The sequence below is a fragment of the Anoplopoma fimbria genome, chromosome 11 (genome assembly GCF_027596085.1).
Source record: "Anoplopoma fimbria isolate UVic2021 breed Golden Eagle Sablefish chromosome 11, Afim_UVic_2022, whole genome shotgun sequence".
NCBI classification, from domain to species: domain Eukaryota; kingdom Metazoa; phylum Chordata; class Actinopteri; order Perciformes; family Anoplopomatidae; genus Anoplopoma; species Anoplopoma fimbria.
In genome coordinates, this window is record NC_072459.1 from 7,434,105 (window position 1) to 7,460,692 (window position 26,588).

At 41.3% G+C, this 26,588-nt stretch overlaps 1 protein-coding gene across 1 annotated transcript in view; it reads left to right on the top strand.

The window, feature by feature from the left end:
• The window catches only part of LOC129099120 (protein shisa-6-like), a 70,219-nt gene that overhangs the window by 37,563 nt on the left and 6,068 nt on the right, over positions 1 to 26,588 (top strand). Inside the window, 3 exon segments of the mRNA XM_054608292.1 lie at positions 21,508 to 21,570; positions 22,510 to 22,530; positions 24,571 to 24,729. Of these exon segments, the coding sequence (XP_054464267.1) occupies positions 21,508 to 21,570; positions 22,510 to 22,530; positions 24,571 to 24,729 (243 nt within the window).

The window sequence follows — 26,588 nt, forward strand, 5'->3', positions numbered from 1 at the left end:
GCTGGAGGGAGGTTAGATATGATGCACACATATGTGGACATAAGCCTCGTACTCCCTGTGCATGCTAATGTCCGGGCGCCCGGCTGGAGACGGCGAGCAGCCCTGAGGCTGTAGACAAGCTTCCTGTCAGGAGCGGCTGTCAGATTGCTACAAAGCCGAAAGGAAAAATAAACAAAAACAAGGTGGGAAAGGTTCCCTTAACACTGCTGCAATAAATAAATCCTTCACGGTCAGATAGTTTTAGGTGGTTTGTGGCTGGATTTACCTGGTCAAGGGGGAGAAGAAAAAAAATCAAAGCTTAAAGTGTGAATCGCTGAGCAAGCTGTTGTCCTCTGAGGAGAGCCCAGCTGGCCAAAGCATTCTCATTACCTCTGGGTTAAAGGGGCATTAAACGATCTTGACTTCTAAGACCCAAGTCCTTTTGATTCAATACAGCTCTGAATCTGGCACTTGGTTCCCAGACTTGTGATATATGATCAAAATCGGAGAGAATCTGGATTCTGAAACTGGCCTAAAACCTGTTCTGAGTGCTGCTCGTTGGAGCTGCTTTTCTGCCATTAATGGCCAGAGTGTGCACCCTAAATGACGCTGCCAAATGTGGCATTGGCCCAACTCTTTACACATGTCTGTACTCTGGAAGTGGTGCATTGTCAACATTAAGTGATTAGAGTTTTAGCTGCAAAAACAAATTAAAGACTAGTGGGTTAATTTTAGAGGAAAGAAATCCCAACGCTTTAATATCTTTCCAAACGCATACTTTAGTGGAGATCCCAGTTTTTCCAAAGATAAAAAATACGCCTGACTTCATGTCGCGGCAATGGTTTTTAAAAAGTGTTGCATGAGACGTGAAGAATAGCTTTGGCCTACAATTTGAGCCCTGTCTTTTTTAGCTCGTTTTTGTTTACAAATTTGGCGAACTGGCACCATTAAACGTATACCATATAAGCTTTTAGCAGTTTCTGTTAGCAGTGAACCAATGCATGAAAAGACCACCATCACCAGATTGATTTGATACTTTTAAGAAATCTTAAAAACCTGCAGATTCTCAGGCATCCCTGGAACAGGTGGTCTAAAATTGGAGGTTTGATCTCGTCACTCAGAGAACTGAGGTTACAATGTAACCAAATGCCCTCTAATTTAAAGATACTGGGGAACTTAAAGAGAAAATCAAGAGTTTAAGAAGTTAATTGAAGACGGAGCTACATCATTTGTTTTCCAGTGGCTGAACAAGGCTGCAGTTTTGGCAGAGATTCTGGGCGAGAACAATTCCATTTAAAGTCTCCAGTTAGTTGAATTGATTCCAAGTTGAGCTCAGTCACCAGACACAATCAGCACAAATGGAGAAAAAGAAGGTGATTGTGTCTAAGTATTTGGGTCAGTCATGCCCCAAAATTAAATCAAACATAACTATTACTAAGAACTGAATTCTAGCACAATCATGTTGTTTTGTTGTATTCTTTCCTTTATCTTTGCATTTTTATTGTTAAAGTAATATTGCTTTAGCAGAAGAGCATCAAGCTGAAGTGATGGAGAATAGCTGGTGTTGCATTGTATAATGCAGACCATTACAGGAGCCGCAGAGACTATCATGACTCACATTAGATTAGACCAGGCTTCTTTCATTGTCCCCAGGGCCACATTCATCTTGTGGCAGTCACCAAATATTGACTGTAATGGTGACAAATGTGGTGTGCATAGTACAACACTTTATAGCTTATATTGTGCTCTCCTGTATAAGGCCAGTTCATTACTGGAATTCATTATATGTGCAGGACAGACTGGGGCGATGCTGTGAGAATTGAAAGGCACCAATTTACTTTTAACAATATGCAACGCTCCCCTTAATCCCTCGCTATAGACCTCATCAGTGAAACGGATGGCGGTGAATATGCAGCCCATGAATCTTTAACCACCGCCGCTCCGTTTCGGTTGTTTTAAAACACCCCAGTTGAAGAAAGTTGCTTTCGCTGGCAGTGCGGAAATTCAAAGTTGGAGTTTTTGGAGTCGAAGTGCAGCAGCTGATCAATCCGGATCACATTGCAGGCCCCTCGCCACGCCTTTTTATCATCAGAACGCCTTCAGTTAACGGGATCCCGCGGTGTCACATGTTGGTTTATGTAACTCGTGTCCCCGCCTGAACGAACAGGTTCTCTGTGCGGCGTGCTACACCCAGAGCCTGGTGTGCTGCCCTAGTTTAAGGGGTATTTTAAGAGTTCCCACACGGGTTCATTTGCCCTCGTCTCCTTCTCAAATTCAGCCTTTTTTTCCTTCCGAAGCATCCTTTTGAGTGTCGGACCAGAGAGGAGCAGCCCAAGACGATTGTTACACCCTCTTCCTGTTGCAGAGAATAAATGACATGAGGTATACTGTAATAAAAAACGCATCCAGCAAGTCATCAAACAACATCTTTTAGCTCATATCGGTTGTTTAAACTCCAGTTTGCTAATGCAAAGAAGAGCAAGAAGTGTAATTTCACTGGATTACATCCAACAGCCCCAGAGCAGCCAAGTGTTGGTACATCAATTACCTATAGCTTTTTTTATCCTCACTTACCTTAGTGAAGCATTAAATGAATTATCGTCATTGGTGGAGAATCATTTCATATTATAGAACTCTTATTAAAATGGACAAAGTGCTTCGCAATAAAAGATAAAGTTAAAATGACATTACTGTGGAAATAATGAGGTAAAATGGCAAAAGCAGAATAGATTAAAAGTATTATACAATTAAGCCCATAATTGATAATAAAACATTTACTTCACTGTGCACGCTTGACAACCGTAATTTAAACGGCTAGACGCACATCTGGTCTCTGACCATTTGGACTGTACCATCACCATCACACGGAGAGAACTGAGGCTCCACATGGTCTACAATCATAAGCATGAGGTGACCACCTGCTGGCTGCACATTCTTTATATTTTAATGTGTTTTGGGGGACATTTAATGCCAGTTTTGGACCTCTGATGGGGAATCAGAGGACAGGAGAGGATGAACAACAAGGACAACCAATTCTTAGTGGCGTTGGGCGTCTGATACCAAGGTACAAGGTTGGTCTCTGCCGGATCTGGGTCTGTCCACTGTGGACTGGTCTCTGCCGGATCTGGGTCTGTCCACGGTGGACTGGTCTCTGCCGGATCTGGGTCTGTCCACGGTGGACTGGTCTCTGCTGGAGGCCCTGCTGGAGTCTGTTCTGAAGGAGTTTCTGGTGAACTTGCAATCATCTGGTTTCACCAGAATCCGACCCGGTGGCTACGATGACGAGCTTTAAGAATATCTATATAGAAACAGACAATCTTCTCTTTGATGGTCTCGTTTACTGATGGAGGTCATATAGAGGATCAGGACTAAACTTAGACTGGTTCAGAACCATTTAAAAGTTCCTTACAGCAACTTAAACTAACGCCAACTACCAATTGCGGAACATTTAGTCTTTTATCTGGAGCATTAGTGACTTTGTCTGTGATTATATGAAGTTATGTTTGAAGACTTTATGAATAGCCACCTATTCACACAAAAGCGTCTGGACCCGGCTCTGTGTGAAAAGTGCTGCACTCAGTTCTATGGAGGAGAAGCAGCGACACGTTGATTTAATGACGTGACCCAGCGGCGGCTCACAGTTAATGTTTTTTTTTCTCATATCTCCATTTTTATCTTCTGATGTGATTCAGATGAATGCAATTTCAATAACGCTCCCGTCAAACAGCACTGGAGTCGTTTTAATGACTTTTGCCCAACTTTGGAGAAATTTAATTAGCAGGATATTATTTTGAAACAGTCTTTTCCCGCTGCGTTGTGCTATTTCTGCTCCTCTTTATGACCCGATGTAACAACGTATGCTGCTTTTTATTTTTTTTTAATTCAGTCTGACTTCTTTCAAACGAAGATCTCCAGTCTGGTTTGATTCACGGCGCTGGAGATGAATTATGCATTTGAAATGTTTGTGCTCCATTGTTTTAATCTGCCAAGGTGATGATAGGTTTCTAACCGTGTCAGCAGTAAAGGAGTCGCCCGCCAGTTTCATAATGGGGGCTCATTACTTCACAGACTCCGGATCAGCATTTCTGGGGAAGTTGGTGGAGACCTCTTTTTTGTAATTAAATTTTAAATATCCTCCTCTTTCAATTATTTGAAGATGTTCGATCTTGATGATTTGTCAACCAGATAATTTAAAAAGTGAATCTATGACCTCCATCAACCTCTACAATACTAATTACAGCAGAGCAAACGGGTGTGAATATTTTACCAGCGTAGAAAAATGAATTAACCTTTTATTGAACAGCAGAGATCCAGAAAGAAGCTCAAGTAAAGACAATAAATAATTGTAAATTAATTAAAAAACAAATTATTATTATTAAAAGTTAGTATTTTTTTGCAGAAGGAGATCATTCCCTTTTGCTCATTTCATCACGCTTCTCCAGAAAATCACACTTGCATTTTTACTAGTTTATCTGCAACTTGTCATTTGTAAAACGTGACGCTTCAACGGTTTGCAATCTGCCTTCAAGCTGCAAAAAATAGCTTTAAGAAAGAATATGGAGAGGAGTTTTTTTATGCATACTTTTGGTAGTATAGTTTATCTTTATGGCTGAAATCATGCACCTTGCTGCTCACTCATAGCGCTGCCCTTCATCACAGAGCAGCTGAAATTGCAAGCCGTTGGCAGGGATTCATTAGTACCAGATACACATATTTACGGTCTATATATTCTGTTCTGTGAAGCAGCACATTGGCACCTCCTGTCCAATTTGAAAAAATACACCAGCGAGCTCATCTTCAGCTGCTCTTCACAATCCTTAAAAAAAAGAGCTCCTGTTTTGACATCACGTTTCCCCGTCAGGAGCAACAGCCGACGCCAGACAGCCGCTCGAATCGCTACATGGATTCCAATCATGCAATGCCCACTAGGATTTCATCTCCAAGCAGTCGTAACCTCTGCGAACCGGCAGACAGATGTGTCTGGCACCCAAAATGAACAGACGTGGTGGGAGGTGGAAAAACGAGCCGCTCTGAGGGCTTGTTAGAGCATCACTCTGTCTTGTGCGAAGTGCCTGGATGTTGTTTGTTCCAGCAGATCGCAGAGGTGTGGGGTTTTTTTGGGGGGGGGGGTTTAAACTCCCTTGCATACCGATTCCTCCAGCATTTTCATCTCTCACTTTTGGCTCAGTCTCAGATTTTATTTAGTTTTCATCTATCAGGTCCAAGAAGTGCAATTTCCTGTTTTTTCTTCAATATATATATATGAAGTGCTGTCTGTGTGATCGACCACGGTGTATCAGCCACGGGGCTCATATTCGCAGTAGATGCTCTGTGAATTCTTGCTTCAGTTAATGTAATATCTCTCACATTGAATAATATATTTTAGGTTCAAGTAAAAAAAAAAAATAGACGTGAGATGATGAGAAGTGATGCAGTCTCTTCCTGGGTCTAATTAAAAAGCGAGATGTTTTGGTTAGAGGGGGAAGAAAGAGTGAGAGACATGAAAGCAAAGTCAAAATGGTGACTGGTGGAGGCTCGCTGTCAGCAGGAGTCTTCAGGAGGTAGCAGGAACTTCATTTACTCCACCGTGTGGCTCTCTTGGAGGCACAACGCGTCTCTGAACGAGTCAATCCTGCAAATTGTCGTTTGATTTCTTCTCTTCATCTCCGACTGTAAATGAACGCCCTGAGGTCTACAAGCGTTCATCTACATATAGAGGAATGCATCACACGAGTAGCTGTTTTCTTTTTTCCTTTTGTTTGAATGTGAGGCTTTTGTGATTCCTGCAGGATGCCTGGTCCCGTGCAGCGATAGCAGGAGCTATCAGGAGTGTTGTTTGTGCTTTTTTAAGGCTGAAGCTTTGCCATTGAATCCACACATGAGGTACTTAAATTGGAGAAAGAAAGCTGCTCTTTTTCTGAGGTGAGAGGAGGGGAGGTAGCAGAAGTTGCTAATGGTGTTACAAATGTCATCACAGCAGGAGGTGTAAATGTTGCCCAGGAAAACAAGCCTTCACAGAGAGATTTTGGTGTGCGATCGATTGCACGACATTGCAGCGGCTAAAAATGAAAACAGTGTTGAGAAAGATTAAAGAGAGCCACAGTTTTGATTTTATGTTTTGTATTTATTTGTAATCAACAAATGCCTCCATCTGAGGTAAATAAGTGGACTTTCAATAAAGAAATTATAATTTTATCAGCAGAAAATGTTCATGAATTTGGATTATCTATTAAAGTCTTAATTTAAGGGGCATTTTTTTTGCAGCTTTCAGTTTCGCAATCTCCATGACAACTGTAAAGCTGCAGAGAAGCCAGTAGGTTGACCTTAGAAGCAGCCATTCGTGTGAGTGTTTTTATTGGTTATGAGTAGAGAGTGGAACTGATACATTTACTATCTGACACAGTGACTCGAGGCCTGTTTTGAGTCGATTCAGCAGGTAGTAAATGTATCTCTGTGAGGTGGAAAAGGGCAAATATTTGATTTATCACACATGTAAAAAAAAACTGATCAATGTTAGATTTTTTTATATAGCAAGCATGCAGTTTATTACGGCCCATATTAACATTTGCTGTTAGGTAACGACCACTAGTGGCCGTAGTAATCATGACAGGAGCAAAGAAAAACAACAACGTTGTTTAGTTATTTTAAGGTAGGGAACATACTTTATAGTACGTAACCATAGACTGTAAATAAGAAGTGGACATAGTCATCGTGACTTCAACCATTGGTTTGTGGACTGATGTTATGAAGCCTCAAGTTCTGTGATTTTCGCCTTCTCCATCTTGGATTATGGCCGTCGCCATGATATTTTTTACATACCAATGAATGGAAGTTACGATATTTTGAATGCCGAGGAATGACCCAAAAATGCTGGATATGGCTAGGTTCTGGTAGCCCGCCCTAAAGCATACATTGCTTTATGGTTTATTTGACTTTAATGGACCATCATTTACTAAATGAACATCATGCTGTATTGAAGAAGACTTGAAACTAGAGATTGAGACCATAAACTCATGTTTACAATGTTTACTGAGGGAATAAATCAAGAGAGAAGTAGAGTCATTTTCTAATAGACTTCTATACAACCTATCATCACTGGTGCTCTGGTGCTCTCAAATGGTTTTGGGAATCATTGGCAAACAATCGATTCTGTCATTCACGCGTTGACTATGGATTGAACCATGGATTAAATTGTCCCCAACAAATGATCTTTTTCTTCCTGTTTGATTAAAGGTTTGATTTGAAACTACAGGGACCAGCTGATTTAAGAAATTACAGATTTTTTTTAGGAATAATAAAACTATTTTATGAACAGTTTTTATATCTGAGTAGTGTCAAAGACTCTTTAATGAGAAGACTTTTTAAAAACCTCTGACTGTGGCGTCCCCAGTCGTAGTAAGGGGAAAAAAAGACTGCACACTGCTACGCCTCCAAAGTAAGACGTATCTTTTTGAAACATCTAGTATTCATGAGTTAGGACCTAATCTTCTAGTAGAGGTTTCCCTCTTTCTTCCTGTTTCATCATCACCTTTTTGATGTTGCTAAGGTCAGAAAATGTCTTCATCCGTCCTCTACTTCTCACCTGTGTTTCTCATTCTCTTTGTTTAGCAGTGAGGGATTTTCTTGGTATGACAGACCACCTATTCCACCCTTATCTCTTCACTGACCTCTCCTTTTATACAAACCAGACGGCTCTTCAAAAGCTCCCAAACAAAAAGCCTGACAATCATTTCACTGTTTCATACACATTCTCATTCTCTCTCAGTCTTCCCTTTCATCCCCAGCCTCTCACCTGCTGCTTATCTCCTCTTGTTTCCTTTGAATCAGAAAGCTTTAGATCAGATAGGAAGCAACTATTCAGATTTTTATGTATTATTCTTCATGTATTCAGGAATGTCTGCAAAACATTTTCTCACTTGTTGTGATCAAACTAAATCCTTACCTCCTGTCGTTATAATCTGATCTCGCATCACTTCTTTGCAGGTAGGCAACATGAAACAAAACCGCATCGGATAATTTCTTTCATATCTCAAACACACACCTGCCATTGGTCAATATCATATTTCAAGCTGAAGATTGTGCATGACAAAATAGGAAACAGAAACAAGCACTTTTTTGAAGATTTTCATAGTTGCTTCCCTGCTGTCGTATAATTAGTGGTCAGTCCTGCAGTCAGAACCATGATGGGAGAAAAGAGAACATAAAGACTTCTCTGACAAACAGGTCAATTAACTGGAATCCTAAAAGGGCTTATTTCTTGTCACTATGGATGGAGTTATTGTCACCTTTAGTAGTGGTAAAATTACTGGTGAGAGAGTCATGAAGGTTCGTGTGAAACGGCTTCCTATTGAGAGTTCACGCCAGTCACACGTATGTCGCCTCTAAGCAAAAATTCGCCACCTTTTTCTGTGGATGTCCAATCAGGGTTGGTGGTAAATGTGGTCAATTAAAGCAATAAATTCCTCAGTGTGTAGCCATATTGACAGAGAAAGCTGAGTTCTCCTGCTGGTGCAGCCATGCCGGCGGTGCATTCATGTACCAGGGTGCATTGCAGGCGAGCTTCTGATGCCCGAAGATCCCAACTGACCATATCCGATTGCATGGATGAAGTAACCGCAGCCTCGGCCTCTCTCTGCTGCATTTCTTTCTGTCAGTGCTGTTGGAAATGTAGCTAATTTGCGAAATAAGCGAAGAAAAGTAGGTTCTGCTTTTGAGCAGCATCTATAGCCCGGTGCCTTATGGCTGCCCAGAGGCGGAGACCAAAAATCCCAGCTGAATTAGCAGTTTGTAGTTCTTCCTTTTATCAGACTACGTCACTGTCACGTCATTGTCACGTCAAGTGACGGCGCTGGATGCAGGAAAAACGACTGATTTTGCAGCTTTTTGGTCAGTAGGGCAGCAGCGATTGCTTCAACACTGATCAGACATCTTGAGAATAAAACTTGCTCGTACATTTATGAAGGTTAATTGAACGATATTGATGAAAAACTTCACAATAAGACAAAGCAATCAGCTGGTTAACAGAGACTTATTGCTGAAGATTTTTGCAAAACAGTATAGCATGCATGTCCTCTATAAACAGACCAGGGGGTGCATTTTGTATCAGGTCCGTGGGGCTTAACGGCTGTTTTTCAGATGTTTAGTCCCAATGAATTCTGCTCCACTCACGATTTCAGCTTTGTTTTAGAATCTTAAAACATTTATTTCCCTGACAACAATCGCTTTTAATCGCGTCACAACGTCTCTGAACACAATCCAGACGACAATGACACTTGTTTACACGTCGTGTTTAGTAAAACAATTTAGTATCAACATTTCTACATGCGACACATCTCGAACAAAAGGTCACGGTGCTTCTCGAGGCATGCAGCCTGAGTGAAAGTGTGTCATGGTTATTGCACCTTGTCAACGGGGACGGAGGCTCAGCGTGACCCCGCGGTCAAAAAACCTCCAACCACACACCTTTTGGCGAACACTTTGCACCTGCAGCCCCCCGGCAAGCTGCAGGCACGTCAGCGGTTCAGAACAGAGCCCAGAGGCTCTTTGGGCTCCAAGCCAACGTTTTAATAAGCAGTCCGACTGTGTACCTGTTGAGCCGCAACCTGACTGGAGGGCACGTTTTGACACGAGACTACACAATGTTCTTAACATCCTCACCCTGGGGCTTCAGGCAGGGCCGTTAAAAAATTAAAAAGCACAGCAGGGAGACGGAACAAACACCTGATTGTTTTCTGAATCTCTGAATACACAATGAAGACATTGTTGTTATTTAGAAACCATTTGGGTTTCGCCTTGACATTTCCAAAAATCCCACTGCGCCCAAATTTTAATGAGGAGTAGTTCATCTGAGATTCTGATGAGGGCGGTGGAGTTGGATGTAGTGGATGACAGCACCTAATCAGTTAGATCCGTCCCTGCTACTGGGAGAAAACATATCTTATTCTGTGTCTTTATGAAGCTGAATTAATCTTAAGTCTCCTAACAAACATCATTAGACACCTCTCAACACGTACCGCCTCTCAGTGTTCAGCCATCGTTAATTAGCATCATCATCCCCCCGATTGTTTACTCGTGGTGAATGATCATTTAATTAAGTAACTTCAGATGCAGGATCCAAATATTATGGATGGATCATAACGAGATCAGTAGCAAACGTCTCCTGCAGCGGCTTAAGGAAGCTTAACTCCGTAGGACAAGTATCAATCACATTTATATGTAAATAGATGTAATTATCTGTTCTAATCATCACACATTACTCACGAGGCAGAAGGGAGAGAAGAGGGCTCGTCGCTTTGATTCTGTGAAAGTGGCAGAAGTGTGAAGGAGACAAAGCCTCTCAAAGACATTCAGCACAGAGCCAAGAAACGCTCCAAACGGCTGTAAAGTAACACCCACTTATTCGAAATCCTCCTGAAACAAGAGTCACTAAATGGCGAGACACTGATGCCTTTTCCTCGAGGAACACCAAGGTTAGTCTGTTTTCTTTTTTTTTAAAGATGCTAATAAATCTGCAGAAAAGAGTCTCCTGCGAGGATTTCATGAGTCACAGACTCTGATATCGTGTTTCCAGTATTTTTCTCACCCAGCCATGTAACCAATCTTCAGACTCATCAAGTCTGAAGATTGCAAACAACTGAAACGTCTCCTGTATGTCAAACATGTAGAAAAAAATACAAATGTCTGTATCAATAGCATTGACTGTATAAAATAAGTTGATGTAGTCGTCGCGATGTCACCCGTTGGTTTGTGGACTGAGAGTTTAAATCTTCGAGTTCACCAAATTCGCCGTAGAAATCTTGGAAAGGGGTCGTCACCATCTTTTTTGCAACCGATGAACCGTAGTGACCATATTTGGAATGCGGAGAAGTGACATAGAGACAATTTATAGAGCTCTGGTAGAGACCTGTCAATCACAGTAGCCCCGCCCTAAAGCATACCCTGCTTTATGGTCTATTTGACTCTAAATGGACCATCATTTACTAAATGAACATCATGCTGTATTGAAGAAGACTTGAAAGTAGAGATTGAGACCATAAACTCATGTTTACAATGTTTACTAAGGTAATAAATCAGGTGAGTTGTTTTCTGTTGGAAACGGTTGAAATATTGTTTTTTTGTTGTCCAATATATCAAGTTATGGGACTCGTTTAAAGCCTGCTCCAAACTGCCTGGAATAAAATGCTGGGGGAGAGAAATTTTAATTATTTACTTTTTTGTGTAAATAAAAGAGTAAAAGAATCCCTTAAAATACTCACCAAGGGATGAATTCATGGAAGGATTGTGCGCCTCTTGCGGCCGATAATCCTGCACAAATAATACAGAACGAAACCATGTTATTCTAGAAGCACCCACAAAGAGTGAAATGCACCTTTTAACTTTACTGCCAATAAAAGATAGTTACCCCCTGTGCCAGTTGCACCTCTTTAAACATTCAGACAGTTGCCACTCAAACTTGGCTCCTTTCTATGCAAATGAGCCTCATTGCAAAAACAGTCCAATCCACACTGATAGCCTCACGCAGTTACCCTGAGATTATCAGCGTTTTCAGAGAGCTGGTGGGAACTGAAGCCAGGAGAAGACATCGTCATGCTCCACTCAAACTCATTTATTTTGGGCTGCAGTGGCAGGGTCCAAAGACAATTGAAAAATAAATGTCATTTTTTGAAAGATATGACACTAAAATGAATGGAAAACAATTATACAAACAAATAAACTAATTGATTCTTCCCTCTCCTCATGCAAAACAGGGAAAATAGCGCTAAGCCACAAAACTTTATGGCAGTGTTTGCGCTGCAGTATCATTAGCGCAATATCTTCTGTGAATAGGACCTTGAGACGGAGCGGTCATAAAGTCCTCGCAAGTGTTTAACTGGGGAATCAAAACTCCCCCAGGTCACTAAAACCCACAGAAAAACAAAGGAACATGAGCTGGTATCTCAAGCGTCGGATAACATGGAGACATCCTGGATTTCTTTCCTCGCTCATTTATCTCTGCTCATTTTTTGGTCCTTTTCGCTCTGGAGAGCTTTCAGAGTTTCTCTGCAGGAATCTGAAGTCACAAGGTCAGCCTGAAGGGGGGAGGAAGAGAGGGAGGAGGGGAACAACAGGCTGTGTCTCCTTTTGAGTAGAAAAAAAAACATGTCAGGAGCGCATGCTGCACTCAGGAGCTGCGACACACAATCCTCAATCAATAGAGGAGAAACGAAGATCCTCTGCCTCGAGGGGCCCCCGAGTGGGAAGTCGTCATCCCGAGCCGGTGGCTCTCTGTTCTTTCTCGGAGAGGAGGGACGGCTGTCTGAACCACACAGACACACACTGATCTGTCAGAATTATTGAAGAGGGGCTGAAAGGACGGCACAGAAAATGGCGACAGACTCTCAAGTATGAACAGCCTCCTCCCTCTTCCGGTTCTGGAAGTGTTGAAGTGCACGTCGGAAAAAACCCAACGAGTGCTCTTCACTCATTTGTTCAGGGTGACTTTCCAGTTCACTCCGAGGTATTTCGTGGTGCATGACTGATCAAAGCGTAAACTCGCCTGAACTCAAATGATCCGCGTCTCATCTGAAACACGGCCCTAAATTAAAGTGAAAGATGTAAACAATTAGATTCAGCATTCTGTGTACAGTCGGTTACATGCAGGCGAGCAGCCCAGCTCATAATGGCAAAAAGTCGTTAAAAGATCTCGGTTGTAATTTTCCAGTTTGTGGCGTCTAACTTTCCTCCCTTTCATTGAATCATTTCTGCAGCCCGCTCATCGACAGTTTCTTTGTGCCATACTACCAAAGTAATTACGTTGAAAACACGGAGCGTAATTATGGAAAATAACCTAGTGGATAATTCATTTTTTGGAATAATCTGCTGCTTTTCCTTTTAAAACGTCTTCACATAATTGCTTCTGACATAATATTGTTTTGTGTTTGTGCCACAAGTCTCTCAAAGTTTCATCAGAAAACTCTTTCCATCAGGAGCTCTGTAGATGTGCTAAACTGAAAACTAATTCCACTCTTTGCCATATAAGTAAAGAAAAGGAGCAAAGGTTTCTTTTATCACTTCAAGAAGCCCTGAAATTGTGCATGTTTTTTATATGTGACGTTGTTTCAGTGAGGTGGGACATTTTTTGGGATGGAGATGACTTTATTTATGTAAAGAATAATACAAAATATAAAAATATAATGGAATATAATGCTTGAAGTCAAATATTTAATCTATATATTATACAATATTCAGATAAGAAAGTTGGATTTAATGAGAATAAAGTCATAATATTTCAAGGCAAAAAGTTTTAATATTAATAGAATAAATCATATTTAATGAGAATAAAGTTTTCAAGGAAAAGGTAATAAAAGAAAAAAGATTTTAATATCAGGAGAAAAAAGTAAAGATAAATAAAGATATCATACGAACCATTGCATGAGGATAAGTTGCACTCTGTGAGACAAATAAAAAAATCTCTTTTATTTAAATATATTTTCTGTTCCTGAAGCAACATGACGATATACCTCAACATTAATACAATGCTGTTATTTTGGTCTGAACACCTCTGAAGCTGCTTTTCCAGTCCATCCCAAAGGTGTTCTTACTGGTAAAACCATTTACCAGTTCATGTTGTAGCATTAGCATCCATACCTTTTGTCCATACAGTGTTTCATGTTTTAGAATGTGCAGGTTCTTCTCCGTGGACCCGGCATCACTCCAGAATCAACGTGGATCCTTCAGCTTTGTTCGTGTTTTTTTCTCTGGCATCTTGCTTCACGGAGTCCCATATTTCACGGCAAGGATAACGGCAGCTTTGTATGATGTTACTTCTGACATATCGGAGAAGACATCAGATAAATCTGTGCTTATCCTTGTTAGTATTTCACAGACTCCCCGAGACGCCGTGGGTCCAGCTCTGTGAGGGTAAGACCCGAAGCTTTCCGTTCCACATCTACTTTAATGCAGTGAAACAGGCAATGGATGTCTGTGTCACAGCTGCAGCTTGTGAGACGGAAAATTAAGTGTTTCATCGTCTGTGAAGGATGAAAAAAAGAAGCCCCGTCTTTAAAAGATGATTTCAGAAAGTTCACTTGTAGACAGAATTAGGATTCATTCATGTGCAGAGAGAACTACCATTATTGAGTTAAGTGCACAAAGTGGAAACTGCTGTGTTTCATTGATGAAAAGAGGGCGGATGTGGAGTCCAAAAGATGCTAACATGTCATTAAAGATGAGTAGTTGAAAGCATCTGCTGCATGCATGACTTACATTCACTTCTCTTTTTGTTTTGCTTCAGCAGTGGAGCTTTTTGTAACAAAAACATCTACAACAAATGCAGCAATTCCACTGAGGTTTTCTATGCACAAATACCGCCAATAAAAAAAAAAGCAGCGGAGACTGTAACCATCCTCACATGAAACAAACAGAAATGCAATATTGAATTCACATTTTCTCCATCATTTCCATTTGATTGAGGTTTGTCTGGTGCATCTTGTCGTGTCGTCTTCTTCTGCAACAAAACACACATGGCAGGTTAGTCCAAAAGTCAGAAACAAAAAATCCACAAACGGGCTAAAAGTCGAACTAACAGGATTGGGTAAGAAAGACATCTCTAGAAGGAATACAACCAGGAAGCACAGCAGACGAACCGACAAAAGACAGGACTATAAATACACAAGAAACTAATCAAACAACAGCACACATGTGGATAGACACAAGGCAAGGCTGAACGCTGATTGGTGGAAAAAACACAAGGGGTTTTCTATTTCCTGATTTTGTTTCTCCTCGATTCCTCGATCCTCCGGCTTGTGACCTGGAAATTGATCTCGGCACTCCGTCTTGAAGCACATCCCGATTCCTAAAATGGATCTCGAGGATCGAGGAAGCCTGCTGGAGGAGCTATGAGCGAGAAAACACCTGTGAATACTTTGAGGACGGGTTTTTCTGCCACACTTGAACAAATAAAAGAGGCGTGACAAACAGCTGAAAAGATCTCAAACCAGGCTGGACTGAAATGCAACAGTTCCTTTATGTATTGATAATCTGTATTAATTTAAGGTGATCCAACGTTCTGCAGTGTAGCTCCTCGTAAGGCAAACATTTGTGCTTCACACAATCAAATATATGAGCATATTTATTACATATAATAAAGAATAAGATATGTGAGAAATCCAATCGTTCTTGTCACATTAGGTCACGATGTTAATTGAATTAATAGTGAATATATATGTTTTCACAATCACAGTTATGCTCATCTGACAGAGATCCTAAAATACAGCGGTATAACTAAAAAAAGGACAGCTGATCAGCTGTGACGCACCTCATATCTAATTGACGTCTCTTTAAAATGACCAGATTTTTCATTTGTTGAATGCCTGTTGCCTGTTGATTCTTTGCAAGGAGGCAAGGAAAGGAATCAAGGAGGCACCCAATCTGGAAATGAGAAAGACCCACGGGAAAAACAGCAAGGCTGACGAGAATAATCCAACACAGGTGATTCACTGAGGATAGGAGGGAAGACCAAAAAGACAGGAAGTCAAACAAACACAGGACACAAGAGGAAGGGTACTAAACAAAACCAAAGATCATGACAAAATTGTAGTTTTGTAGCCAAATGCACTGAATTTGGACAGATTAAACTGCCTATTTGTCAGATAACGATATAATTTCTTCAGTTCTTTATTTTGTAAAAGGCATTGATTAACATCTTTATATTCTGGTACTTCAGTCGTAATTTTCTCCATCTGAGAGGTTAAAGTCCTGAGTAGTTCGAAGGTGACAATTCTCTCTCCATCACACACTCCACTAATATGCACAAGGCCAAAAGGAGGTGATGCGTCCCACCAGGTCCACATGGCGCTCCACACTCTCTCTCTCTCTCTCTCTCCGTGGCCGGCGTCTGTCCGTCAGCTTCCCCCAGAGCGAGCCGTTTAAAATGGATCTGGGTCACAGCGGGATCCCCCTCCGTCCACCCGCTGGAACCTGGAAGCGTTCGATTCATTTGTGACAATCCATGTGACACACTTCACCGGCGCTGAGAGCTGCTGCATTATGTATTAAATCTGAGCAGGAACATTCTCCTCCTCTATACACCTCACACAGTGCTGAGAGCTGGGTGTTCGGCCGGATCCGGGATGTCAACTCCTCAGTGTGAATGATGAAAATGATATCTAGAGGATGAGGAATATATCTCCTGACATATATATACTTTCTCGGACAGTTGTGGGGTTTTTTATGCGACAGGAACAGTTTGAATCTTTTTCAGCCGCTGGAAAAAGAATTAGGGACTTTATCTTTTTCAAGATGTGTCATGCCGCACAATGATGAGTATGTAGTTCAGTATTGACATTATTTAAAGATGGCTGGCAACATTTTTATGCAGTTGAATATTTGGAACTGACAAAACACTAACCTGTTACGAGTATACTATTAGTCTTTTCTTTTTGTCCAAGAACAATTAAAATCACATCAGTGAGCCACAGTGTTGTTCCTTCATCACCATGAACACACCTTAAAACCTTTATTCTCTCTACTGACCATCAGGGGGCGACTCCTCTGGTTGTATAGAAGTCTATGAGAAAATGACTCTACTTCTCTCTTGATTTATTCCCTCAGTAAACATTGTAAACATGAGTTTATGGTCTCAATCTCTAGTTTCAAGTCTTCTTCAATACAGCATGATGTTCATTTAGTAAATGATGCTCCATTTAGAGTCAAATAGACCATAAAGTGGAGTATTAAAAATTAGTTGTAAAATAGTAGTAAAAATTCTCAAGTTTTAAGCGCCAGTTGCGGAGTCGCCCTGCTCATCAATGTCACACTTGGCCCAGGCAGCCAGCCAATTGGAGCAAATGGTGGGATTTACTACTTTACCACTGACTTCCTGTTTTGATGCCGGTACATGTGGTAGGAACGGACATTGATATTAGCGTTTTTTAATTACGATGCACTATAGAACTTTTCCCTCCTCCTCATTCAACAGCAAGAGCTTAACGTCTGCATTGAATCCATTTCTACCAGTTATACTATCTATTTTAAAGCATAACTTAAAGCTACAGCATAAAATGTTATTTTGACCACAGTGTGCTGCAAACTTTGTGGCAGCAGTTCACAAAGTTTCTGTGCACAAAGCCAAGTCCATAGAGAGATAGTTTCCTCTGGCTGCTGCATGTCATTCCCCTCTCCCCTGTCTCTGTGTGCCTCTCTAAACCATCCAATAAAGTGAAACATACCCCAAAAAACATTCTGGAAAAAAAGCGAAAAATACATGTTTTTACAGCCTGAAATTGACTGGCCTGTGCTGAGCCCTGAGCTCAACCCCAATCCAACACCTCTGGGATGAGCTGAATCGCCGACTGTGAGCCAAAAGCTGATCGCCCAACATCAGTGTTGATGCACTGATGCTCTCTTGGCTGAATGGGAGCAAATCCCTGCAGCCGGGTTCAAACATCTGGTGGAAAACAATGAAACCAATAATGGCAGCGGATTAACACCCTTGGTTTTGGAATGGCAGTAATCTTTTAGTGTCCAGATATTTGTCCATATCTATGCCCTATAAATGTGTCAGAATATCTGACAAGTCAGGTGTTTGTAGAAGGTGACAAACATTGGAAAGAAACTCCATCCATTATGTGTGTTGCAACAGTCTGCAGTTTATTGCAACAGCAGTGGACTCAATTTCATCGACTAACCATCATTTCTAGTGGAAGAGGATGTCTGATTGAATCAGATTCTGGTGACTGTGACATTAGGTTCAAACTCGTTCATTGTCTATTGTTGTCGTCTCCTGTCTCGGCAGTTATAATTCTGATCCTGGCAGTTTAGTTTGCATTTTCAAACAACACCAACATCGTCAATGTCGTCTGAAAACTGCAGCAAGATGCTTAAAAATGCAGAAATAACTGTCTGGTATGAATGTGTTCCCCTCTGACTGCTTTTGTGTCTTGTGATCCATCCCTTCATCTATTGACTGCTGGAACCAGACTTTTTTTCTGTGAAGTTCTGCCTCCCTCATAACCAAAGTAATACATTTGTTTTTCACAATGTGTGCTCAGTTTAGAAGTAGCAATAACAGTGAAATTCCTCACATAAAGGGGATAATTGGATCGCACACATGTAAAGCCTGAGCCAGAGATTATCTCGAAGAAAAGAAAGAAAAAAAATATATATATATATCCTCGCAGGGTGCAACAAACTTTCGAACCTTTGGTTAAACACTCGCTGTTCATTTAAATGTGTGGAAGTTATCTGGCAGCTTCTCAGCTGTGTGTAAAAAATAAATAAATAAAAAAGCAGTTTCTGCAATTACACAGATAGTAAAAGGTTGTTATTTATTTGGTGCAAAAACTGCTTTCACTTCATAGCAGAGTAATTTCGCTGAGCTTTCTGTAGCAGCTTTAATTGGTCCCTTGATCAAACCTGTGTGATTGGAGAGAACAGCTGCAAGGAGAACAGACTAAAGCCTTGTTTTATAATTATGATACACAGCTACTTAAATCCATTCAACACAAGTCTTTACATTCCTCCTCTTTCCTGAAATGAATATCAATTTCAGTCGAGATTTATACAAAATTCCAGCACCACATTTAAAACTGTAAGATTCATCTTTACTCTGGCTTTAGATCTTAGCAAAAGTTAAATAACATTTGTCAGAAATGTCACATCCGCACACCAGGGAGAGCTTTATCACTGAAACACAGGCACTGATCTTTAACAAAAGCAGAACACAAGCCGCCTGTAGTCAGTTTAAAGCTCGCTAAAGAGCTCATATGTGTAGGTTTAAGCTATCAGAGACGTGTTTTTATCGTCTTTAGCGCTCTCACAGGATGATAGATGATCATATTTAAATGCAAATAAGGCACAACTATCACATATCCGTGTTTTGTTTGCTCCGCTGTTCAGAAACACAAAGCGTAATTGAATAAAGGGAATATTTTCACTCTCTGAAATTATTCAAACTCCCATAGCTGCTCAGTGATGGAGGTCTCGGATGATGCTGCTTTGTTCTTTAACCACTCAAACAACACGTAACGATATTAGCGCAGCATCAAATGACTCACTTACAGCAGAAGATGGATCACCGTGAGGAGTAGCTGCCTCCGTGGTACCCGATAAAGAGGCCGCGATCAATCATTTGGGGCGAAGCAGCGGCACACTGTGGATTCTGTGAAAATGAAGAAACACTCGCAATCCCATAACTGAGCCGTGACAGTTTACCGCTCACTTGAGACGCGCTGAACAAATCAAAGCTCTCATATCTGAAGGGGGAACGTCAAACACTGACCTGACTGGATGGAAAAGACGACTGATACTCTGTCGAACAGGACGGTAAAACCTGTCAGACTGATTGTTGATTGATTCTCACTAAGAGAGTTCTATACAGCCCCAGTAAAGGTCTTTATGTCATAGAATAACCGTTAAATAACACACTCAATGCACCACCCAGCAACTCTGGCTTACTGGTAGAGCAGGTTCCCCGGCTCCACTAGTCCATGTTGATGTGTCCTCGAGGCAAGACACTTAATCCCAAATTGCTCCCATAGGCTGTGACATCAGTGTATGAATGGGTGAATGTAGTGTTAGACTAGAAAAGCTCTAAGTACAAGTCTATGTACCATTTGTTGTGCTGAACTCACAGAGGGACCTTCTTTATAAAGGCTAATCCCAGATGTTTTTCAAAACGTTAGGTGGTTGAAACATTTATATGTATCCTTCTTAGCTGTAAACATTGTTTTTTCCCAACTATTTCCCATTTTCAATCCTGGATTTCCGACACCCCTAAATTAGACCAAACCATTTCTTAGTCCCAGTGAAACAACAGAATATTTTAGCGCTGTACAGTTACAAGAGGAATTAAAATCATTCTTTCGCATTTGATTGGACCGCTAAAAAGTGGGCGGGCTTAGAGTTTAGCGCAAGACGGAGCTACAGAGGACCGTTTACTGTTTCTTTGAATTAACTAAACCTCAGTTGAATTGTTTTGGAAATATGAAGAAACCTTTGTCTAATGAAGCTCTAGCGTTAGTTCAGTTAGGAAGACGATACTCTTCTACCTCGGGCCGTACGCATGCTCACTCATAATTTCATTCCTCTGGGCTGTCAATTATGAGATCAGATGGTCTCTTCTATCCAATAGCTCAGCGACACAATTACATCGTTAGCCTTCATCTTGCTGCTGTCTCTGTTTAAATATGATTGTCTCTCTACCTTCAGTACGTTCATGCTGCTGCTATGCGCCCCTCCACCTCCCCATCTCTGCCAATCTTTTCTGATCCATCAGCTTCATCAACTCATCATTCTTTCAGCCTCATCAGCCACCACCACCAGTGTCTGGACTCACTCGTCTGGATTTATCTTTATGCTGCTCAGAGACGACGCCCCTCGATAATAAATCTCCCATTAGAGTCCAAGCGCCAAAGATTCTGTCAAAACTTTACCATCATATATCTTCTGTTATTAATAAACAATTATATTTTCTTCTCCTGATTGAACTGATATCCAAACACGTGTGTCTTCTTGTCTCTCTACATATTGCTCCGTTAGCTTCTTCCATCCACAAACATGGTTCCATATAAATGGTGTTCTTAGCAAGTCGCCCAAAGACTCATTTGTTTGAATGTTTTTTTTAAATAAAAACATATAAATGAACAATTACTACAGGGACACAGCATAAAAACTGGAAAATGTATTTTTCATTCCACTATGACTTGACCTTGATGTTAGCTGAATGTCTCGTCTGCCTGCCTGAAGTGGTAACTACTACTATCGAGATAATACACTTCAGATTCTTTTTTAACCTTCAGAGTTTCTGAATTAGATTATGTCTAAACTGTAATGGATTTGATTTACCATCATCTTCAGTCTGCAAACATTATGTTAAACAAGCAATGTACTGCAGGATGTCAGAGTTGGGTTTTGTAAAGGTTGCATGCCCTCGGACCGTCCTAGCTGACTTTGACCCTCTGGTTGTAATTGTATAATGCACTCTGTAAAACAAGCAATACATAGTTATCTTTAAAGCACATTATAGTACCTACAAATGTTCATTTCAAAGAGTTTGCATAATGTATAATGTATTAAACGTGCATTTCCCAGTTTGTACATCCTCAATTCCTTTCCTTGGTAGCGAGGAGGTAAGGAAGAGGCAGAAGGAAAGAGGAGTCCAGGCAACAGCCTATCTTATACGTCACAGGTGCAAAAAATACTTCCACAAAGGAAACATTAGTGTATCCTCACTTTTAGCTCCTCTGGCAAGACTCCTCACTCCTTTCGATGCATTTTTTCGGAATTGGGACGTCCTTTAAGATAGCGAGGAGACAAGGAGACGAGGAGGCACAAAATGTAGAAGTGAGAGGAGCCCTTAGTCTTTTATTAGCAGAAGAAATCTTAAAGACACATGAACAGCTACCACAAAAGGTCAAAGGTTGTTGTTTTTTTTGCTTGAACTGACCCTTTATCATCAACCATAGTCTGATAACATGTCTGATTTTCTTCTCGTCCCTTGAACCTACCATTCTGAAATGAAGTGTTAACTCTCTGTTCTTCCTACAATAGGAAACCATCACCATGACTACCAGCACAGCCACCTGGATCTGACCGCGCTCACACCTAAACTGGGTAAGAAAACACAGTAGAGGTGACTTTACATGTGGAGCCAAACGTCACTGTGTGAACCTGAAATAGAAAACGATAAATGTGAGATGAATGCAGGAAAGTAAACCAATAAACCGCACGATGCTGCAGCTCTTAAATGCTCAAATAAAGTTCTAGGCTGCTCTTACTTTAAGTGGTGGTGATTGACCCGACTTGACTTTCCCAAATGATCTGCCTCATTATCCGTCTCCAAATGAAAGTGAGCCAAACAATTCTTGTGATGGACTTTTTTCCAATTTCAAGGACAAAAGTATATATCTTTCACGGGGAAATTAAAATCTGAGGAGCTGATAAAGAAGTCCTCGGGGGGGGGGGGGGGATGAAAAGCTAAACGTGTATGATAATCAAAGGGATCGTCTGTGCGATTTGCTGCAGTTATTGAAAACTCATTTACTGTTATTGCATCCCATCTATTTCTCTAAATGTGATTTTCTGTGAAGGGAGATCGGCTCTTAGTGTGGAGTTACCGTCTAAACAGGCGATGAAATGAAACACTGTGGAATTAAAGAGAGAATCTGGCCTAAAATAAAGATCTTCCTCTATGATATTCTAAAAACCGCAGAGGCTGCAGTGTTGTTGCGTCATTAGACCAACTTTTCCTCCGTTAATGGAGCACTGCGGTCCACATTCTCTTAAACAGGACGGCCTTTTCACAGAGAAAATGGGTTTCAAAAGTACTCTGGGCACCAAATAAAACTCTTCAAACAGCGCTTTTGAAGTCTATTTAGCCTCTGATGAGGGACGGTAGCTGTTATGCATAATTCCACACTTTGCTGGATATGGACTGTGTGGTAACGTTCTTTCAATATTGGCTTTGAACCTCCAGTATGCGGGAGGTTTGGTTGAAACATTGTGTACAAATTGATTGTTATTGATCCTTTCTTTCTCACTTGGATTTGTTAGCCCACAGACAAATGAGACACGGTAAGTAATACACATACGCACAGTGTTTATGTGTATTTATTCCCTCCACATAAATCACGTAGAGATCAGAAATCTTAACCTGCACACTGGGGGTCTTTTTTTATATTCCCTTCTTTTCTTTTAAGTGCTTGTGTTTTTTTTGTTTTTTTTTGCTGTCACAACAATTCACGCTGCTGCATTACAGTCCATGACCTTTTAGTCCGATGTCAAAACTCTCTTCTTCACACTTTATTTTTTTCTCTTTCACTCCACCTAACCGGCTCTATCTCCCATACACCACCACCACCACCACCACCCCCCCCCCCAACACACACACACACCGACACATTCAGTGGATGTCTCTCCTCTGCACCATATGTTTCCTCGGTGTTGTGTGTCCCTGTCCTCCTTGCTGCAGTAGTCACCCTCGTCCTATTTTTAAAATCCAGCACCAGAGACCCTGCCCGTGTCCCAGTCCCCCCCCCCCCCCGCCCGCCCGCTGCGCCTCCTGACCCATGATGACTGGGCGTCCCAAATACTGAAGCCACAGGAGCTCCGCGCAGTGCGGGGGAGCCTGCCACACGTATCGCTGACAGCCAGACAGAACTGTTAATAAGCCCAGCGAACCAAACTTGAGCCGCTTACGCGCAGATAACAGATGCATTTTACAGCTCAGAATGTGTGAAGGAAAAGACTCACGGATTAGTGCATTTTATTGATGCTACAACTCGTCCACATTATTTAAGCAATAACCTTGAAATGATCAAGGGAAAGTCACCAGACTCCCTTCAAAAATATAAGGGCTTTAGTTTAATTTACGAGGAGAAACAGTATACAGTTTCTAAAACGTGTCTGTAAACAGTTCTTAACTGTTCTAGCCTCCTTCATCACTTCATATTAACTTTTTTTATGATAGTCCAAGCTCCAAAGAGTAGTTGACCCCCAACAAAAAACAAGTGTAAAAGCCGTCTCTCCCCAGTGCGATGAGGAAAAGCGATGTAGGAATACAGAAAATGAGCATGACAATTAGCCTACTGATTTTAGGTGCAAAATGACCCTTCGTTAATTCCCGCCCCTCAAACGTAGACTGGCCAATCATAGCCTAGCTCCGACCAGAGTTTGACAACTAACATTAACTACGCAACACATAAACTAATAAGACTACAATTTTGATGCTAACGCTAAAGTTAGGAGTTGTGGCTAGCCCCGTTGCAAGACCAACATATAATGTTGCATCTTAGCTACATTAACATCTTCATGGTATATCAAGTGCTAGGAAATCTGGAGCCATATATTGTGTCCTTAATTTGGTAGTTGAGTTAGCCATTGCAGTGTTTTTTGTAAAATAAAAGTTGCTGTAAAGGTAACTGCCATTTGTTTGGAAGGGCACATTACTCCAAAAACAAAACAACAAAGGTATTTGTGCAGTATAGGTGTTTTCTTATATTATTTTCTCTGCAGGAAAAAATGTTATGCATTCATAAAAACCTGCAAAATCAGTTTTCCCAAATTTCTGTAGAAATGTTTCTGATAAAAATCCATGCTTGGAGTGAAACTGCTTCAAGATATTGAGGAAACAGGCCAGTGTCCGACGTAAAGTAACAGAAAAAAAAACATATTCCCTTGTTTTTAAAGTATTTAAATAAGTCATAGCACATAATGTACAGTCACTAGTTACAGCTACAGCCAGTGTCTGTTGTGTCAATGCATTGGCTGTTTGTCCCAAATAAAACACAAAGTGAAAGAAAAAAAAGTGACGCATAACTTAACTTCACACTTGTTCTAAATGCACCTTCAAAGTAAACGCTGACGATATGAAGTGTCGACCTGCAGCTGTAGCTTCAACAACCCAACGCGCTATCACTGATTCTGGAGCAGATGGGTCAAAATCAAAGCCGTCATTCCCAATCCTCACGTCTCCCCACATCCCACCTCGCTTTCCGCCTCCCTTCTCTCTCCTCTAGCAGAGACCCCCCAGTGTGAAACCCATCTCTCTGACTGACTGTGCTCTGACTGTGCTCTGACTGCACCGCACCGCTTCCTCCCCCTGTCCCCCTGTAGAGAGACCCCAGCGGATGAACAACATCCTGACCTCGGCCACGGAGCCCTACGACCTGTCCCTGTCCAGATCCTTCCAGAACCTCAGCCATCTGCCGCCCTCCTACGAGCTGGCCCTCAAGTCTGACTTAAGTAAATACTCCTCCTCTCTACACAGATTAAGTAGGTGGTCCTTCATTCGTCCTTCGCCGTCGTGTTTCTGCCTGATGCACTTGTAAAAAAAATAAAAATAAAAGAGAGAGACGGGGAATGACGTCACCCAAATGCTCTGCATTAAAGGGTCGCCACATTCCCCACTTTGGCCTGATGGAAAGAAAAAAAAAAACATCTGAATGTCCATTACAGAGACATGCATCATGATAAGTATCTCCAGATGTTTGGCAGCTCGTCATGCAAATCATCTTCTCACCTTTTTAGGGAAATTAACTTCTTAAAATGCATGACAGCGTGCCAAAGCCTCCGCTCTCATTCCCATCGACTCATCTATCGGCCCATTGGCTGACATCTAATTGGCGTGTAATTTGGCTCCATCTGCAGCCCATGTCATGTTGCTAATGTCTCTTAATGACATATTAAGAGCTGAATGGCTTCTATTCGCCAACAAGATGGCGCTTTAATGTTTCAGCGATGCTACAGTTCATTATCTGCGCTGTGACATTTTTGGACTGGATGATGACGTGGATGAGACCTCAGTGCATGGACAGGGTTCTTCACGTTGGTTGCATGTTGTTGATCTAGATTTTCTCTTGAGATACATTTCCTCTTTTAAAAAACAATTACAGTAACCATCACATACGATTGATTTAGAGGGTTAACACAAAAGGCACAGTAGAAGCATAAAAGAGTTTCATTTTTCATAAAACATGTTTTCAATATCGTTGCCTGATAGGTGGGACATTTCCAATTTAAGTTAATGGTGTTCAGTATTTAAAATACCAGTTTTCAGACCATACTTTGTCTAACTTTTGGTTTGAAACAGCAGAAAGCGTTTTTATGGCGGTAGATAGGACGTTCCCAAACAATGGCATTCAAAATAAAAAGATACATATGAATCAGTCTTTATAATTTTAGTGAGGTCCATCTTTTTTACACATTTCCAGTTATTGTGTGAGTCAACATATATAATGAAGATTAAGTATGATTTCACATCAAACCTGTTTGGTGCGGTTCAAGTGGACTTTGGGTCATTACATTACAGTCATTTAGCAGACGCTTTTATCCAAAGCGACTTACAGGAAGTGTATTCAACATAGGTATTCAAGAGAACTACTAGTCACCAGAAGTCATAAGTGCATCTCCTTTCTTAAACAAGCATCTTAAAGCATAAGCCAGAGCAAAAGTATAGTGCAGAGGCAAATTACTAGGAAAACAATAATTGCAACAGACTAATACGAATATAATAAGTGCTACAAACTACTACGAATAGGATAAGTGCAGTAAACGAATACGAATTCAATAAGTGCAGCGAACTGATACGAATACAGTAAGTGCAGCAACTAATACGAATGCAATAAGTGCTACGAGGAAGGCTCAGGGTAGTACTTCTTGAAGAGGTGAGTTTTCAGCCTGCGCCGAAAGATGGGCAGCGACTCTGCTGTCCTGACGTCAGTGGGGAGTTCATTCCACCACTGAGGGGCCAGGACAGAAAAAAGCTGTGACCGGGTGGATCGGCCGCAGGGACCTCTGAGCGACAGGACAACCAGTCGCCCCGAGGCAGCACTTACCCCTTTTTGGTGTTTTGTTTGGGCTGGTGTGAAAGCTCACAAACAAACTCTGGTACGGACAAAACAACCAGACAGAGACCGTCTGAAGACAATTGTAGAACAGGCTGGCCTCATCCTGCATTTGTTTCGTTACCTACGAAAAAATAATGCACCGTTATTCATAAATGTCCCAACGTCAAACGAGTAGTCAGTTCTGATGTTTTTGTCACGTAACTTGCATACTTCAGTAACGACACCTCCGTAGTTATTTTGAACCCAAACGACAATCTATTTCTAAACCTTAACAAGTAGTTTGGT